Source organism: Hippocampus bargibanti, linkage group LG09, assembly GCF_051943395.1.
Source record: "Hippocampus bargibanti isolate YZ-2025 linkage group LG09, ASM5194339v1, whole genome shotgun sequence".
NCBI classification, from domain to species: Eukaryota; Metazoa; Chordata; class Actinopteri; order Syngnathiformes; family Syngnathidae; genus Hippocampus; species Hippocampus bargibanti.
The window spans coordinates 23420853-23441142 of record NC_142742.1 but is presented as its reverse complement, the minus strand read 5'-3'; the positions used below and the strand labels follow the sequence as shown (position 1 = coordinate 23441142).

The following is a 20290-nucleotide window of genomic DNA, read 5'->3' as shown; positions in this document are numbered from 1 at the left end:
CAGCTTTTGGATAATCATAGTCTTCTGCTCTGTCCGCAGTCAAGTCCCGGACAGCATTCAGAGATTCCCCGGTCAGGAAGGGTGCTAGCAATCCCACTCATTGCTGCTTGGGCCATCTTTCCCTTGTGGCTGTTGCTTCAAAGGCATGCAGGTACGCCTCAAATCACCCCCATCTTGGCTATAAAATCACCCGCCTTCCCCCGGGCATGTTCCTGGCGGCCATTTGTTTTTGTAAGAGCAATTCCTCTGCCTTCTGTTCATTTGCTCTCTTTTGCTCTTCTACGAGAGCCAAATTGGACTGATACTGGGCCTCCTGACTTGCAAGAAGGGTTTTCAAGATGTCTTCCATTTTTGAATTTGTCATTGGAGATATTGTCAATTTGGAAAAAACAAAACACAAACTTCCATCTATGTTCAGGCACTTATTAACGCTTGTCCAGTGCCTGCATCCTCCACCATATGTGATGTCATGAGAAGCTCGCTCTCAGCGGGGCAGAACAAAGAGTGCAATGGGCGACAGGTTTGAATGTAAACAAAAAATTTAATAAGGGGTTTCAGGGGGAATTCACAGGCAAAAAAGGTAAGAATAGCGTCCCTTCCAATTCTTAAATTATAACAAAGTCTCTTTTGAGGTGAAACTGATGGGGTTCTTTTCTATGTATTTCTAGGCCTCACCCCTCTTGATGTCCTTCCTAGGTAGCCTAGCCACCATTCTCTACTCGGCCACCACTCAGAGGCTCTCTGGTCTTAAAAGCCTTGCATGAGAATCAGTCCATGATCAGCCACAGGTGTGGGGTTTGGACTGCTGCCTTCCACCAGATGGTGCCAAAACTCTCGCTGGGTGGAGCCATTTTAGGGGACTATATTTCCCCTCCAGGACCCAGCCTCTCGTGACATTACATATATTACAATTGATTTTTTTGGGGTTTAAGCCAGAACAGGCTTCAACAAAAACTGAAAAAAATATCAGGCTTCTATATCTTTCGCTTTATTCATTTTAATTGTGACCTAAATCTTTTCATCGCAGACCATCAAGGCCAACACCTAAAACATATACAGTGAGACCTCAGTTTACGAACACCTTATCTTACGAACTTTTCATCTTACAAACGTCAAATTTATGAAAATTAAATCTTGAAACACGCACTATTTTCATGATACACACCCTCCACGGCTGGTGGAGTAATCTTCGCCGGAAGAACACCTAAGCACACGACCTTTGGATCTGGCGGAGTGATCTTCGACGGAAGCACACGACCGAACAGCGCTCCAGCCGGCGCTACTTTCCACACCCCTCTCATTGAATGCACACGTCGATCGCCTCCTTGGAGCTTTTTGCTGATAACTTTTTACTATAACTTTTTACTATTTACTATTATGGGACCAAAAAAAACCCACCACGGGCTCATCTTCAGCCCAAGAAGACACAAAATAAAATCACAGTCGCTGAGAAGAAGGAGATAATTGAAAAACACGAACGAGGTGTGCGTTTGTGTGATTTAGTGGCCGAGCACGGCTATGCTAAGTCAACCATTGCTACCATTTCCCAGAACAGAGAAGCCATCAAAGGTGGGTCTGTTGCAAAAGGTGTTTCCGTGCTCTCAAAGCGACAGTCTCGGGCAATTGAAGAAGTTGAAAAACTTCTGTTAATTTGGATTAACGAAAAGCAGCTATCCGGCGACAGCGTAAGTAAAGCTATTTTATGCGAGAAAGCATGGCAAATTCACGCCGATATCGCCATGCGCCAACCTGAAAGTTAGGCGCTTATTGAGGATTTTAAAGCCAGCAACGGATGGTTCGAGAACATCTGAGGAGGAGGAGATGGCTGCCGCATCAAGTGAGCTCACAAAGGCAATGTTGGCAAAGTGGAATGATGTGCAGGCTTTTCCCGAACAGTTCCATCCGGAAAAGACTGTGGCTATGACAATCATCATCATGACGAGCGATAATGTGATGCCACAGCTTTGTAAGACCTCACAAGTCAGAACGCAACAGGTGTCAATTAAGAGGTTTTTAGTCAGCAAAAATGATGTCTCCAAAGAAGCAAAGAAGAGAAGCCACACCAGAGGTTAAGTTACCAACAGTCCTTATGAAAGGTGACTCTCCTTCCATAAGCCATCAACGGCCATCAAAAAGGTAAATAAAACGTTATTTTACAGCACAGTTTATTTAATTACAGTCCTCATGTAATGTGCCTCTCTTTCCAAACAGCAATTCCCTCTGACCTTCGACCTCCAACACCATTACATCATGCCATCAATGACCATCATAAAGATAAATAAAACGACTTTATTTTATAGCAGTTTATTTCTTTAATTACAGTCTTTATGAAATTTGAGTCTCTTTCCAAACAGCAATTCCCTTTGACCTCGGACCTCCAACGCCATTCCATCAAGCCATCAATGACCATCACAAATGTAAATAAAGTGATTTTATTATACAGTGCAGTGTATTTCTTTCATTCCAATACAATAGCACATTTATTACACATAGAATAAGGTATGTTGTGTGTAGTTGTGTTTAAGGCTTATTTAGTTGAAAAGTATAGTTTGGATTGGATTGGATTGGATTTGCCTTTATTAGTCTCACAGTGGAGAAATTTACATTTCACAGCAGCAAAGTGATGAAAGGAATGAAAGTAGAAAAACAAAATACATGAGCTGCTGGAAAGGCAGCCACTCTCGGGGCGCCGTCTTGAAGTCAAAAGAACAAAAAAAAAACTAAATAACAAATAATATGACAGCATAGAGACAATATGACAAAACAAAGACACAGAGAGACATTCATTCTTCAGGACTGAAAACCCAGGAACGGATTATTCCCATTTTAATGGTTTCCTATGGGAAATATTTTTTTGTGATACACAATTTTTGGCTTACACACTCTGTCTGGGAACCAATTAAGTTCGTAAGCTGAGGTCTCACCGTATCTCTTTAAACTTTGATCATCTCATCTCATTTTCCGTACCGCTTATTCCTCATTAGGGTCGCGGGGGGTGCTGGAGCCTATCTCAGCTGTCTTCGGGCATGAGGCGGGGCATGAGGCCAGCCAATCGCAGGGCACACAAAGACATACAACAGTCACTCTCACACTCACACCTAGGGACAATTTGGAGTGGTCAATCTGCCTGCCATGCATGTTTTTGGAGTGTGGGAGGAAACCGGAGGACCCAGAGAAAACCCACGCGGGTCCGGGGAGAACATGCAAACTCCACACAGGGAGGCCGGACCGGGACGCGAACCGGCGACCTCTGCACTGTGAAGCCGGTGTGCTAACCACTCGACTACCGGGCCGCCCTAACTTTGATCATGCCATCAGTGAATAAAATAATATTAATATCCATTTTAGTTTTTTCACTGTTCATTTACGCTGATGATTCATATGGGTCAAAGCCAGATACTTGGCATCACTTTTTACATGCAAGCGCATCAATTTCTGGAGTCGGACAGAATGAAGGTCTTCATTGGTGACACGACTCCTATGTGGTGTTTTGTTCATCTTCATTAACGAAAACAGTTGCTCGCACAGATATGTGCTCCTGAACATAGAGATCATTTGCGCAGGGAGGTAAGTTGGAAATTGCGCAGCACTGACAGAGTCATATTTTGACTTGAGGGTGTCATGACACTGCAGCTCAATAAGCTCCATTTGGAGATTGCTTGGTGCGTTATTCACATCAAACTTAAAGGGGTTGCTAAAAAGTTCAAATCTACATTTTTGGACTTCAAAGTTGGCAAATCATGGGCCATAAATGCAGACACTTCAAGCCGCGAGTATCACCAATGCCGTGGTATTTTCAGCAATCAAAACAGACAGTTCCGGCACTCGTAGGAAAATTCTGCCGCAATTGCGGGACGATTGCCACACATGTAGGCTGTTGCACATCGAGCCTGCTCCATTTCCCTTCTGTTCGTGTTTTTAAGATACGAATGGAAAGTTTCTTGGACGGCAGTGCCCCTTCTATCGCTTAGCAGCAGCTAAGCTTTTTTTCCTGCTCCATATCGAGAACTCCCGGCCCCAGCACCGGCTTCTCTCCTATTGGCCGTGCGTAGATGTCGTCACAGTGATTTGACACTCGAATTAAAAATGTTTTAAATCGGGCGTCAAGGTGTCAAACGGCACCCTTGCGTGACGCTCTGCGCCTTAGCGCGGACTTGCGATCTGTCACTGACGTCACACATACACAATGAATGGCTGCGCTAACACCACCCAGCGACACGTTCAATGTGTAGGCACCTTTAGTGGTATGTGTGCTGTATCACAGGCTGGCGGGCCAGATGTAATACATATTTGAAATCATCTCGCGGGCCAAATATTATTGTAGTGGAGGCCAAAATTGGCCTGCGGGCCTGAGTTTGAGATTTATGTTGTATGGAATGTCTGTTAAATCAAACACTGAACGGGTAAGTAGAAAACAGACACTTTAACAGTTATACAAATTCAAATCTACTGTAGTAAGCAGACATATATCTTTCGGTCTTCAGTAAGCCATGACTGCAGCTGCTGGCACGTAATTACTGAATCACGTGCTAGCAGCCATTACTTTTTGCGATGCATCACGTCCTCGAGCGTACAACTGCAAAGAGGGATTTATCCCCCGCCCGCATACTCTACACATCCAATCGTCAGTGAGCTCGGCGCCTCCTCCTCAGAGCGTCAACTGGGAAGAGGGATTTCCTCCCCGCCCACATACTCTATGCAGCCAATCGTAAGCTAGCTCGGCTGATTGGGGCCTGCTCTAGTTGGCAACACTTCCACATAGCTTAGTGCTGTTAGGTCAGCCATGGTGTCTGTCGCGTAAACATCCAGCCTTTGAAACCTCCAACATGTCTGAGTTGGGTCTCCGGTTGGCATCCAGATAAGATGCCCAAGCAACCTCATGTGCCAATTTTGAGACACCACAGCTCGATTCATACCGGACGCCATCATCATTTTGGTTATATCTAGAAATTCTGGCCATAAAAGAGATTAGAATCTGTGACCAAAAATAGTCTGACATTGAATATGAATTGCTGCTGAAAATGTCAACCAAACCCTGACACCAGACAAAAAGATCACACTACCCGTACTTGGGTGTCCGATACCCCACACTCCCAGCGCATGTTACACAACATCCCCCAGGTAAAATGGTCAAAGTCAATAATGCCACTCAGGCTTTGACTGTCATTTCCCACATGAGCATTGAAATCACCCAGCAAAATGAGTTCCAGAAAGGAACACTTTCAAGCACACCATATCAACACTACAAAAAGTGTGGATACTCTGAACTGGGCAGATGTAGGCTACTCTTTTGTACACCTAGGGGAACCGCAAAGTACAGGAACTTCCACAAGAAGAAAAAGTCTTGCCCACACCTGACTGACGTCTCTCACTGCGGGAAACTCCAGAGTAGAGGATTCCATCCTCTCGAGACTGGCCAAAGCTGTGTGGAGGTTAATCAAACTATTTCTAATTGGAACTTCTCTACCTCGCACACCGGTTCAGTCTCTTTCCTTACCAGAAAGGTGGCATTGCATCTTCTAAGAGCCAACTTGTCTTGCTGGGGAATGGATCACCAAGGCCAACGCTGCCGCCAGCTCCTGATGCACCCAATCCCGTTGATCGCGCCCTCAGGTGGTGACTTGATGGGAAGGAAGACCTGTGTTATCCTTTCAGGCTGAGGTTGGCTGGGCACTATGGGTGTAGACGTCTGTGTAAGCTCTCAGTCGTACAGGAGTGGTCCATCGATGAGAAGGTTTCTTCAGCCGTCATCTGTACAAAAGTGAAGGTTTCGGACGTTTCGCCTCCTATCCAAGAGGCTTCGTCAGCGAACTAAAGTCTGACTGGTCGTATCGGCCCCATTTATATATCCCTAATGTCCAGACCTGGTGGCGCCGGACACAGCTATGATAGGTCCCTACTCTCAGGTTGGGGGGGGGGCGCGGGACCCCCCCCTGTGGCCCCACTGATTGTTCCTACATTCCTGACTAACGATTGGCCTATTACACCCACTCCCCCCGGTATCACCTCATCAGCATAACGACCCTCATCAGCATTGCGAAAGTTGCCTAACCTGTTTTGCCTGAGCAGGCTATTGTATGAACGATCCAAATTGAACCTCACACCACCAGACCGGTTTAATGAAGGATTTTGTTGTTTTATAAGAATCGCCTCTTTCACCCCCCTTTCAAACCATCTATGTTCTTTCGCTAAGATTTTAACCTCATTGTCGTCAAATGAGTGGTTGCTAGCTTTTAGGTGCAAATGTACTGCCGATTGAGGCCCACTAGTATTATCCCTGCGATGTTGATAAAGTCTTTTTTTGAGAATTTGTTGAGTCTCCCCAATGTACTGCTCTTTACAATTTTCATTCTTACAATGTATGGAATAAACTACATTACTTTGTATTTCATTTGGTAGCCTATCTTTTGGATGCACTAATTTTTGCCTTAACGTGTTTATCGGTTTGAAATAAGTAGGAATTTTATGTTGCCAAAGGACTCTTTGTAATTTTTCAGAAACTCCTGCAATGTACGGTACTGCTACTCCTCTCCTTTTTGAATCTTGAGAATTATTGGTTTCGTTCGCTATTCTTTCTTTCTGACATTTGTTGAATGACCACTGAGGGTACCCACAGTTAGTGAGTGCTCTCCTGATATGTTTTGACTCCTTTTCTCTACCTTCAGTGCTAGTTGGTATTAGTTTAGCCCTATGCCAAAAAGTAAGTAGTACTTACTTTTTGACTCTAACCACCCTTTACAACATAAACTAGGAGTTATCAGAACCCTCCAGCATAGGGCTAAACTAATACCAACTAGCACTGAAGGTAGAGAAAAGGAGTCAAAACATATCAGGAGAGCACTCACTAACTGTGGGTACCCTCAGTGGTCATTCAACAAATGTCAGAAAGAAAGAATAGCGAACGAAACCAATAATTCTCAAGATTCAAAAAGGAGAGGAGTAGCAGTACCGTACATTGCAGGAGTTTCTGAAAAATTACAAAGAGTCCTTTGGCAACATAAAATTCCTACTTATTTCAAACCGATAAACACGTTAAGGCAAAAATTAGTGCATCCAAAAGATAGGCTACCAAATGAAAAACAAAGTAATGTAGTTTATTCCATACATTGTAAGAATGAAAATTGTAAAGAGCAGTACATTGGGGAGACTCAACAAATTCTCAAAAAAAGACTTTATCAACATCGCAGGGATAATACTAGTGGGCCTCAATCGGCAGTACATTTGCACCTAAAAGCTAGCAACCACTCATTTGACGACAATGAGGTTAAAATCTTAGCGAAAGAACATAGATGGTTTGAAAGGGGGGTGAAAGAGGCGATTCTTATAAAACAACAAAATCCTTCATTAAACCGGTCTGGTGGTGTGAGGTTCAATTTGGATCGTTCATACAATAGCCTGCTCAGGCAAAACAGGTTAGGCAACTTTCGCAATGCTGATGAGGGTCGTTATGCTGATGAGGTGATACCGGGGGGAGTGGGTGTAATAGGCCAATCGTTAGTCAGGAATGTAGGAACAATCAGTGGGGCCACAGGGGGGGGTCCCGCGCCCCCCCCCCCCCAACCTGAGAGTAGGGACCTATCATAGCTGTGTCCGGCGCCACCAGGTCTGGACATTAGGGATATATAAATGGGGCCGATACGACCAGTCAGACTTTAGTTCGCTGACGAAGCCTCTTGGATAGGAGGCGAAACGTCCGAAACCTTCACTTTTGTACAGATGACGGCTGAAGAAACCTTCTCATCTATGGGTGTAGACGCCTTTGAGCCCCACCTCCAGGCTTGATTACAAGGGGAGGTCCCAATAACCTTCACCCGCAAGGGATGGCGCTCCCTGTGCGGCTGCCTCTGCAGAAGCTCCTACCCCTTTTAAAGTACCTTGCAAATTTCTCCATTGTGGGATGATTAAAGGCTTTCTGATTCTGAATCTGAAATCTTCATTATTTTTTCACATTTCACCTAATAGGTAATACCCAAACAATTGAGACTGTGTGGATCACTGGTTCGGTCCTAATTACATTTTCACTCTGTGTTTTCATGGATAATACCACACAGACCTTGCTTCTTATACTTGATTGATATGTTTTTTTCCTGCCAAAGCAATGTTGACATTTAATGAGATCTCTCTGTCATAGGACCTCTGCTTCGCCAAGACCGAATTTTAAAGGCAATGGGCAATGTGGCTCTTGCCCTCCACCTGCTTTGTGAGCGAGCCAATCCCACATCAATGTGGCTGCCATATATCCGCAGTCTACCCCAGGATTACAATACTCCACTGTTCTACCAGCCAGAAGAGGTTAAGCTGCTTCTTGGCACACAAGCTATTCAGGATGTCTTTCGCCAGTTAAAGAACACAGCACGCCAGTACGCCTACTTCTACAAACTTTTCCAGGTAGAGAATTTCACGTTTTGCATTGAGAATACACTATGATGAGTGTTGAACCAGGATGCAGAACGAGTAAATAAAACAGAGCGGGATTTGACAGGAGCGTGCATTTTGAGAATGTCGTTATGGTCCGAGTTGTAGCGGGAAACCAGATCGTCAGGAGAGGAGCTTGGGTCCAGAGATAATGAGGAGAACATTGAAGCAAGGGAGTCCGGCCAGGTTGATGCCTTTGATGTTACGAAAGTTGATAGAACGGGGTGTTTTGGTGGTTGAGAGTGTGATGGAAACATCACATGTAACGAGGTAATGGTCTGTTATTGGGAGTTCAACAGCTGTGCAGTTGGAGGGAGATTTTCCAGAGTAGCATATGAGGTCAAGTATGTGAAGGCAAGCAGTGAAGTACATTGTTAGCGGAATGGTTTGATTGTCTGTGTATGTTTAAGTGTATGTTTAAGTCTCCCATGATAGTTATATTCGGTGAGAGAGAGGAGAGGTAGGTGAGAATTGTAGAAAATGTGTTTAAAAAGTCACAGTGCCATTTGAGGGGGCGGTAAATAGTGGCGAGAATCGTGAGAGTTGGACCAGAAATTTGGCATGCAATGCATTCAAATGAACACGTTTCAGGGAGCGAGACTGGGAAGACTCCATATGTCACAATAAAAAATAGCTAGGCTATGTTGGTGTCATTCCATTCCTGAGGAAGTGTATCATTTTGCCAGATGTTGCAAATGAGGTGGCATAACTTGGGCATTGGAGTCACCCATCAGAATAAGTTTATCAGAGGCAGGGATTTTAGATATAGTTGCATCCAGGGACTCGTAGAAGGCATCTTTGATGTTGTCGTCAGCATCCAAATTGGGAGCATAGGCACTGATTAGAGTGGCAAAGCGATCTTTCACCAGGGTAATACGCCAGGTCATAAGCCATTCACTGCTGCCTTGGGGGGTTCTCAGTGATGTTACTGAGTAAGTTGCTTTTCACAGCAAAGCCAACTCCATGGAGTCTTTGCTTATTCTCTGGGAGACCCTGCTCAGGGGAGTGAGTCCTCACCTGATAACCGAGTTTCACTGAGTGCCCCAATTTCAATATTATACCTCCTGAGCTCATGTGCAATAAGCTCAGGAGGGCGGTTCATCTTCGATGCCTCACCATCCCGTCTCCCCAGGTGTGGGGCAGCAAGAAATGTATAGGTCACCTTTTCTAGAGCCTTCCCCTGTATGTGGTGCCCAGTGCGGACCCTGAAAAGGGCTGCTCAGATGCACAAGATGCTTTCCAACGATCATCAAGCCTGTGTATGAATCAAGCAAGTAGCTTGACCTGAAACTTGACCGTGACCTGCTTCCGTCACTTTATCCTATCGCCAGAGGACTTATATGGTAGAAACTGAAGCCTGCGCTACTAGTGGATTTCGTGTGAGGGATGGGGCGCGTGATTCCTTCCTCCACAAACATGTCGACACCCACTGTATTTCAGTGGCATGAATGAGGACTCAAGATGACCTCCAGGTGAGTGCGGTTACAGGGGGCTGCCGGTAGTCCGGTCTGTTGGACTCCGCCTATGCCTACCTCCGTGTGCGGGTTTGGGATCACTCTTTGTTTGGCCTCTACCCTTCGACCTGTTCGACTTGCTAAGAGTACAAGACTCCGGCCGACATAGCTCTCAGGGTCATGGAAACGCGCAAAGTGCCTCACCACGATAAGGTGGTGATCCCAGTCGAGGCACACTCGCACACACTCACACCCACACCCACACACGCACACACTTGCACTCACTTCCTCTAACCACATTTTCCCACCATTTACAGACTCATCCTGCTGCCAGTGTCCTATCCTTGAAGGAGAGCTTCACATTTGATGACTATAGGTGAGTGTGTTTTAAAACAACAGCGATCATGTGTGTATCTCTTTTTTACTCTTGCTGATTGTAAGTTTTGTTCAGTAATAGGTTCAAGACAACCCTGTAACATGTTTTTCGGCCAAAGAACAATTAATAATCTGTTGTAATGCTTTTGTTGTTAAATGGTAAGCATATATACAATCATGGATCTGGATCTGGGCTAGGAGTGCTCGCTTAAGATAGGGATACATGAAGTAGGCTTAAAGGAAAAATTCTGCACCTTCAGGCAAAGCTTTCCTCTAGTTCAATTCACAATTTTTTTAACAAAGTCAAGTTCAAGTCACATAGGTGCAAGTCCAGATAAGATCAAATGTCGAGCTATTTTCACACTTTTTCCAAGCACAAAATGATAGGGATTGCATCATGCCGATTTTCATTTTTTCACTCTTTTTGGATGTCACGTAACCCCGGAGGCTTGCTGGAAGGCTTCCAAGATGAATAAATCACTGATGATGGTCTTACCTGTCAGAAATTGTCCTTTTGTAGAATCTACAGGTTGCTTCACGTTTGTTTATTTATTTGTTTTGAGGATGATGGAATTGTAATGATATTATTTAATGGTTGTTATAATAGAATTTTAGAAACTGCAATTAAAACATTGTTGGCCACACTCAAGTCGATTAAAAAAAATGTGCGAGTCCGATCTTCGAGTTAGTCAAACTCCACAAATATTTTTCCAATGAATGTATTTTCTTTGAAGTTTCATGAACAAAGCAAAATAAATTAACCAAAGATCACACATCAATTCACATTGATTCACAACCTGCAGATTTGCACCGTAAAATAAATTTACATACATGTGCATATGGACATTTCAACATACACATTGACAAAATTAGGGTGCAATAAATAATTTCAATGTCTATTTTTGCCGATGTTTCATATATGCTCATATTTGGTTTCCAAAGTTGGTCAATTTTTTTCAGTTTACCTTTGTTAATCTATGTAAAAGTTCACATCCACCGGACTGTTTCTTCCAAAGAAGGAATTTCCTTGTTCTTTCAGTTAAAAAAATAAATAGTTGTTTAACACTTCTCTCCTGGTACCTATAAAGTCCTTCGTAAAAATCCTTAAAGAAGGATATTTTTCTTTGCTAACCTAATTCCAGACACGAAACAACTTGTTGCTCAGTGTTCCAATATCCACAAACGGCAATTGCGATCACAACTTGAGATTGATGAGGTACAACACAAATTCTGAGGTGAAGGGCCCCAGGCTGCCACATCAGAGGAAGAGGTTAGACCAGAGATTGGGAGGCAATCCCCAATGAATGATGAGATTGGGAAGGCAGCCCCAATGAATGAAATGCTGAGCAAACCAGCAACTATGATGAGAGATGAGATCATAGCAAGAATGAAAATTGGGCAACCGATTACAAGGTTGATGTGAAGTACCACCTGAAAGTCTCATAGAAACTGTAAATGCAGCACTGAGAGCGATCCCGACCGGAACGATCACGGAAACTGATCAGCTGATATACGCTTCAGCATCAGTGATCCTAGAGATGCTTGGCTACAAGAGCTACCATAAGAGCCACGAGATTCGTTACCCACCATGGAAAAGACGGTTGGAGGCTAAGATCAAGGCGGCACGGAAAGATGTGAGTCAATTGACGGAGACCCAGAGAGGTGTGAATAAAAGGCAAATACCCAAGAGGTACATGCAGATAACCATACCTGAAGCACTCAAAACTGCCAAACAAAGGCTCCAGGCCTTGTCCAGTCGCCTAAAGAGGTACACAAAAGAGAATGAGGGCGGAAGAATAAACAGGCTGTTTGCAACACAATCTGCGAAAGTGTACACTCAGGAGCAGGGTTCTAACAGCAGAGCAGACCCTCCAAGGCTGGAAACTGAAAGATACTGGAAAGGCATATTGGAGAAGGAGGTTGCACATAACAGCAGTGCACAATGGCTGGTGACTCTGAAAGAGGAGCACAGCAACCTCCCTGAACAGACCCAGTTACCATCACAGCGGCAGACATACAAGAAAGAGTCTCAGGTATGAAAAATCAGGCCCGGATATGGTCTACACCTACTGGCTAAAGAAACTCACAGCACTCCATGAGCGCCTAGCAGCACAAATGAACCAGTTGCTGATGGATGGTACTCACCCAGAATGGCTAACCGAAGGGCGAACAATCATGATCATGAAGGATTCCACAAAGGGCGCAGTTCCTTCCAACTATCGGCCAATAACCTGTCTCTCCGTAACATGGAAGCTCATGTCAGGCATCATTGCGACTAAGATAAGTGGACACATGGATCAATACATGAGCAAAGCACAGAAAGGCATTGGTAGAGATACTCGAGGTGCCAAACATCAGCTGCTGGTTGGCAGAACAGTCGCACAAGAATGCAGGTCCCGACATACCAACCTGTGCACAGCCTGGATTGATTACATGAAAGCATATGACTCGATGCCACACACATGGATCATTGAATGCTTGGAGTTGTATGAGGTCAACAGGACCCTGAGAGCCTTCATTGCAAACTCGATCAGGATGTGGAAAACCACACTTGAATCCAATGGCAATCGACTAACGCAAGTGTCCATCAAATGTGGCACATACCAAGGTGATTTACTCTCCCCACTGCTGTTCTGCATAGGACTGAACCCCCTGAGCCAAATAATCGCCAAGACAGGCCATTAATACCGCCTCAGAAATGGAGCTACAATCAGTCACCTCCTCTACATGGATGACATAAAGCTGTATGCTAAGAGCGAAAGGAACATCGACTCCCTGATTCACACAACCAGGATCTACAGCAGTGACATTGCGATGTCATTCGGGCTGGAGAAATGTAGTCGGATGGTGATTAAGAGGTGAACGTAGTCCACACTGAAGGGGTCTCACTCCCTGAAGGAACAACGGCAGACATTGAAAGCAGCTACAAGTACTTCGGCATACCACAGGGCAATGGCAACCACAAACTAGCAACAAGGAAAGCGGCTATGACCAAATAACTTCAGCGGGTGAGGCAAGTCCTCAGAAGCCAGCGGCAGCCAAAGGCGGGGACCCCAGCGGTCCAACCCTCGACTGCAGAAGCTAGCTCTTGGGACATGGAATGTCACCTCTCTTACAGGGAAGGAGTCCGAGCTGGTCCACGAGGTCGAAAAGTTACGACTAGACATAGTTGGGCTTGCCTCCACACACAGCCTGGGTACCAGCCCTCTCGAAAGGGGTGGGACTCTCTTCCACTCTGGAGTTGCCCACGGTGAGAGGCGTAGAGCAGGTGTCGGCATACTTATTGCCCCCCGGCTCGCCGCCTGTACGTTGGGATTCACCCCGGTAGACGAAAGGGTTGCTTCCCTCCGCCTTCGGGTGGGGGGACGGGTTCTGACTGTTGTCTGTGCATATGCACCAAACAGCAGTTCAGTGTACCCATCCTTTTTGGAGACCTTAGGGCGGGGGTCGGAAACCCGCGGCTCAAGAGCCGCATGCGGCTCTTTAGCACCCCCCTAGTGGCTCCCTGGAGATTTTTCAAAAATGTTTGAAAATGGAAAAAGATGGGGGAGGGAAATATATTGTTTGTTTTAGTATGGTTTCTGTAGGAGGACAAACATGACACAAACATTCTTAACGTTTTCCAATGCTGTAAAAATGTGTAGAATAAATATTACATTTCAACATTTCTGTCAACGAAGATTTGCGTCATAGTCTGCGACACACGTTTCTATCAGCAGCGCGGGATGCCAGGCAGGTGGCTGTTGTAAACAAACCGGGCCATGGTTCCCAAAGGGGAAAAGACAAAAATAACTGAGGAGAACAGAGGATTCAACGATTCTTGGACCGAATCATTTGCATTCATTGCCAATGCGGAAGTATTGCCTGAATGTTTGCTCTGTAGCGAGAAGTTGTCAAATAACAAAAATAGTAATGTGGAAAGACATTTCCTGGGAAGGCATGCTACATTTGCAGCTGAGTACCCAGTTGGGAGTGAGAGAAAAAGTGCGATTGCATTACTACTGAAAAAATTAGAGGAGCATAAAAATGGATTTAAGAAGTGGGTTGCATCTCCAAACTCGACTACTGCTGCAAGTTTTGTTGCAACCCGGGAGATAATAAAGCGTCTCAGGTCCCAGGATAGCTGCGTTGGTTGCCTGTCAAAATAGAAGAGGATGCTGCTGCGTTTTACCCTTGCACTGACTTGCTTGGCATTTGCACAGAAATAAAACTTAATCTGTATTAATTTGATTTTATATACATTATCTTTTCAAAAGGCTGCTGTTTTATTTTTATAAATGCAGGCTGTGTTTTATTGCACTCTGTTTGTTGCCCAGATAAGGGGCACGTTATGCACGTTCCATTTTGTTGTCAAAATAAAAATGACATCAAAAATCGGATTTCTTTATTGCATTTCTTTAATTTCATCAAAGCAATGAAACATAATTCATTAATATTGTAATCAAGTTATACTCGAGGTGGCATCGTACATCAGAGTAGTCACGTGGTGCGTCATTCTCTACACTATAGGATGCGCTGCAGGGAAAATAAACATTTAATCATGAAAACTCATTATGTATTTTCACTCTCGAGGACTTGCACACTGCAAAAATCCAAACTAGGGCACGGAAAATCCTACTGGACCATCCGCACCCTGCCCACCACCTTTTCCAGCTACTCCCCTCAGGCAGGCGCTACCGATCCATGCGCACCAAATCCAGCAGACATTTAAACAGCTTCTTCCCCCAAGCCATTAACTCTTTGAACACTTTCAACAGTAGCCAAAATGAAACTGTATAGTGCCACTTAGCAGTTTTTTTTTTTTTTTTTTTTTTGATGACGATACTAGTGCAGCGTGTTCTACCGGAAACAAATTCCTTGTGTGTTCTACATACTTGGCAATAAAGATGATTCTGATTCTGATTCTGATTTGTAGCCAACTTAGTCATTTTGATAGTAGGCTAATATAGCTAATATAGATACATACAGCATGTGTTGCCTTCATTATAAGGCTTATATAGTCTGAGGCTCCAGACGTATTTGTTTTTTTGTTTTTTTGGTCCAATATGGCTCTTTCAACATTTTGGGTTGCCGACCCCTGCCTTAGGGGGTGTGCTGGAAAGTGCTCCCTTGTTCTGCTGGGCGATTTCAATGCTCATGTGGGCAATGACGGTGAGACCTGGAGGGGCGTGATTGGGAGGAATGCCCCCCCGATCAGAACAGGAGTGGTGTTTTGTTATTAGACTTCTGTGCTCAACACGGATTGTCTATAACAAACACTTTATTCAAACATACGGGTATCCATATGTGCACGTGGCACCAGGACACCCTTGGTCGCAATGCGATGATCGACTTTATAGTTTTATCATCAGATTTGCGGCCTCATGTTTTGGACACTCGGGTGAAGAGAGGGGCGGAGCTGTCAACTGATCACCACCTGGTGGTGAGTAGGCTCCGTTGGTGGGAGAAGATGCCAGTCCGACCTGGAAGACCCAAACGTGTTGTGAGGGTTTGTTGGGAACGTCTGGCGGAATCCCCTGTCAGAAGGAGTTTCAACTCCCACCTCTGGCAGAACGTTACACATGTCCCGGGTGAGGTGGGGGACATTGACCATGTTCCGTACCTCCATTGCTGAGGCAGAAAATCAGAGTTGTGGCCGTAAGGTGGTTGGTGCCTGTCGTGGCGGCAACCCCGTGCTCTCCAACTCTCTCTTTTGTGTTTCACAGCCGAATGTGAAGCGGTTGGTATGAGAATCAGCACCTCCAAATCTGAGACAATGGTTCTCAGTCGGAAAAGGGTGGAGTGCCCTCTCTGGGTCGGGGATGAGATTTTGCCTCAAGTGGAGGAGTTTAAGTATCTGGGTGTCTTGTTCACGAATGAGGGTGTCAGGGAGCGAGAGGTCGACAGGCGGATCGGTGCGGCGTCTGCTGTGATGCGGACTTTGTACCGATCTGTGATGGTGAAGAGTCGTGGAGCTGAGCCAAAAAGCCCCTCCTCCACATCGAGAGGACCCAGATGAGGTGGCTCGAGCATCTGATTAGTATGCCCCCAGGACGCCTCCACTGGCAGGAGACCCCGGGGACGACCCAGAACACGCTGGAGAGACTGTGTCTCCCAGCTGGCATGGGAACGCCTCGGCATCCGCCAGGACGAGCTAGAAGAAATGGCTGGGGAGAGGGAAGTCTGGGCTTCCCTACTGAAGCTGCTGCCCCCGCGACCCGACCCCGGATAAGCGGCATAAGATGGATGGATGGATGGATGGATGGATGGATGGATGTACCTACAAGTCCCTGGGTGTTACTCTGAACAATAAACTGGACTGGACCACAAACACGGATGCCCTAATCAAAAAGGAACAGAGTCGCCTCTTCTTATTCAGGAAACCGAGGTCTTTTGGAGTTCAGGGGTCAGTCCTAAAGACTTTCTCTGACTCTGTGGTGGCTTCAGCCATCCACTATGGAATTGTCTCCTGGTCAGGTAGCATCACCACCCGGGACAGGAAAAGACTGGAGCGCCTTGTCAAGAGTTCAACAGTTCTGTCCTGGGCTGCTCGCTGGACTCTCTGGGGTATGTGGGCAACAGACAGCCGCTAGCTAAACTAAAAGCTATGATGGACAGCCCCTCCTGCACACCCTGACAGCACTGGGTAGCTCCTTCAGCCAGACTATTACACCCGCGCTGCAAGAAGGAGAGGTACTGCCGCTCGTTCCTACCGACTGCTGTCAGGCTTTGCACATCTCAATGATCACATGTGAAAAAAAAATGAAAAAAATATATAAATATGGGTTGATGCAATATATCAATATGCCTTCTTGATACTTGCACGATGTACAGTTTTTTTTTATGAAACGGTTTTGCACGTTTACATTTGCACAGTATACAGTTGACATTTTTATTTTGTTATGCTTAGAATATCTTGTTTTCTATCGTTTCACTCACGCCCACTCCATCCCCTTTCAAATTGGTGCTGTGGACTGTAAATGTCCCCATGAGGATGCCTTTATTTGATTTTTTTAGAAGCAAGTTAGAAGCAAAGTCAATATTTTGATTCATTTTCAGACCCCTCGCAAACAAAAAAATGTTAGTCATCATGAGGTGTGCGGATGGACCATCATTTGAGCTATTTGGCTATCTAGTTGGCTATCTGACTGGCTGCCTAGCTAGCTATCTAGCTGGCTACCTACCTAGCTATCTGGCTGGCTACCTAGCTAGCTTGCTACTTGCTATATATTAGCTATCTAACTAGCTATCTAGCTATCAATTAGTTATCTATTAGCTAGCTAGCTAGCTAACTTTCTAAATGTTTGAGTTATTCCGGGTTGAGTGAACGCTGGCGCATGTGGTTGCCACTGCTCACCCACTGAAAAACTGATTCTGTGACTGTAAAGTGACCTTGAGAGTTTTGAAAGGCGCTTATAAATGAAATGTATTATTATTATTATTATTATTATTATTATATTCCATATTGCATGTGATTTTGAAATGATTGATTTATTTTTACTGCAGATAGTTTATTCTGTGATTTTGTTGTATTTAGTAATGACTGTAAAATGTTTCTGGGTGTTTTGAAAGACACTCACAAACAAATGTATTTTCATAGAAAACAGTATCGCTTTTTTGTCAGTAGTTTTCTTCTATTGTAGCATTTGTACTTTTTTCCCAACCTTCTGCAAACCAATGATTGTGTTGGGCATTATATGGTTACTGTTTAGATTTAAAAAAAAAAATATATATATATATATATATATATATATATATATATATATATATATATATATATATATATATATATATATATATATATATACTAGTTTCAATAGATTTACACAGTTCCTTTCAGTGGATTTTGATGTTATACAGGTGGGCTGTGTCTTCAGTCATGACCCGTCAGAACGAGATCCCAACTGAAGATGGCAGCCAAATCACACAGGCACTTATTCCACTTTGGGACATGTGCAACCACACAAATGGACTGGTAGGTTCATTATTTTCTACTTACAAAATAAATGAGATAAATAGAGAGACAGACACACATAGGAGAGCTATGATATCAATACTGACTTTTTATACTTTTTTATTTGGTCTCCCATTTGACATACAGACGCTACCCACCTTACGAACGATGTACGTTTTGAGCGGTCATTCATTAGGTGAAATTAATCGTAAGTTGATTCAGTGCTATATTTTGTATGTAATGTATGTTTAAAGGACAACCGACGTCACTTTTTTGTTTCTTAACTGACATCAGAAAAACGTTTTATGGCATCTAAAATACCCAAAACACACAGTATGATATTTTTATTCAAATGCAAAACACCAATAAAAATTACTTAAACTGTCCAAAATCTGCAAAAAAAATTGAGCTGCACATTGGGCACGTGTTGCATTGCTGGAGAATCAAAACAATGGCTTCAGATTCGGAGAATATGCTTTCTTGTTACACATCCAGTTATGAATATGATTCAAATAATTCTGAAGAGGAAAGCATACATGTTTGCAATCGATTAAAGAATTTATTCCGTGCCATTTTGAGGCAACATTGAGGGGAAATGTCTCACCGAAAAGAGGCACAAAATGGCGACCTCCTGTAGCCACCTCCGTTTCCACAGGCTGATAAATTCCTTATATGGAGCTTGGACGCCCTCTTCTGGCGGCTTTTGGGTGCAACACAAGGTCCCCAGATGAAACAAGTACAGCAAAATACATTGACGTGATGGAAGGACTGCTACAATGCGTCATTTTTTTTCGGTCAGGGGCGTTCCTTTAGTGACGTCACGTACGGACTCCTCCTCACCAACTCAAAAACAAGACTTCCTGAATATTCAGTGTGAGTCTTAAAACGTAAAATATAGCTATATGTGGTGTAATTTTATTAAAATCCGTTCAATAGAAGTCATTTGAAGCCATTTTACAAATTATGGACACAACTTATCGGGACGTCAGTTGTCCTTTAAGTGAAACACTGAATGGGGAAGTATATAACACAGACGCTCTTAACAGTCGTAAAATAATTTCATACCTACTGTAGTACGACAACATATATCGTTGGGTCTTCAGTAAGCCATTACTGCATAAAATTACTTTTTGTTTTGCATCGCATCCCCCTGGAGCGTCAACTGGTAAGACGGATTTCCTCTCCGCCCGCAGCCATTCGTAAGTCAGCTTGGTGGATCAGGTCCTGAACTCGTTGGCAACACTTCAGCATAGTCAGGCACTGATTGGTCAGCCATTGTGTCCGTCGCGTAAACATCCAGCCATTGAAACCTCCAATATGTCTGTGTGCGTGCGTGTGAAGTACAGTACCCAGCCAGTCGCAAGCGAGCTCGGCCGGAAAAGGGCACGCAATACGAAGTCTAACTTATTTCATCTCTGTGCGAACATTTTTCGACATACTGTACCTGCAAAAATGTTCGTATGTACCTTATCGTCGTAACTCGAATGTTCGTAAGTTGGGAAGCATCTATATCTCAAGTGAAGTGCGCCGCCTCCTGGCCAGTTCTTTTCCCTGTGACACATGATAACGTCTCAATGTTCACTTTTCTGCTTAAGCGCTCCCTCATGGCCTTTGGACAAATCTTAAAACAGGCTCCATCATTAAATAAACCGCAGGCTTAAAGGCGTGTGACAAGAGTAGAGGCTCATAGTCCAGAAATTACTGTAGTTTTGCTAAACTGGATTGCAGACCCATACCAAAAAGCTGTGGTCAGCAGCTTACATTTACTACCCATATAAAGTTGTGAGTGTGTAGTTGATAGTGCCGGGCAGTTTCATTTTGCTCGTCCGTTCTTCCCGGTGACCCAGACACCTTTGTGTCATCGTCTCTTCATCCATATTTTTAAAGTCATCGTCCTCCATCCATGTTTGTCGTCGTCCTTTTGGAGCGGTTATCTCAATACATTTTACCACTTTGTCCTCCACAAAAACGTCCATGCATGACGCTTATGAAAGGTTCATGGGAGAGGTTTCGATTTCATCAACATTCGTTAAAACTCATTCGCTGCGTTTGACCCTCCTCCTCAAACTGCCCATTGTCGGTGCCGGGTACCCCAATAATCATTAAAATGGCC

At 44.3% G+C, this 20290-nt stretch overlaps 1 protein-coding gene across 5 annotated transcripts in view; it reads left to right on the top strand.

Moving 5' to 3' along the window:
• Positions 1 to 20290, top strand: part of setd3 (SET domain containing 3, actin histidine methyltransferase) — a 62555-nt gene that overhangs the window by 36013 nt on the left and 6252 nt on the right. For 4 of the 5 annotated variants that reach the window (XM_089004165.1, XM_089004163.1, XM_089004164.1 and 1 more), the window contains 4 exons: positions 40 to 151; positions 8132 to 8388; positions 10187 to 10245; positions 18084 to 18198. In XM_089004165.1, coding sequence (XP_088860291.1) covers positions 40 to 151; positions 8132 to 8388; positions 10187 to 10245; positions 18084 to 18198 — 543 coding nt within the window. The remainder of the gene's footprint in view (positions 1 to 39; positions 152 to 8131; positions 8389 to 10186; positions 10246 to 18083; positions 18199 to 20290) is intronic. The other variant, XM_089004167.1, reaches the window with a different exon arrangement.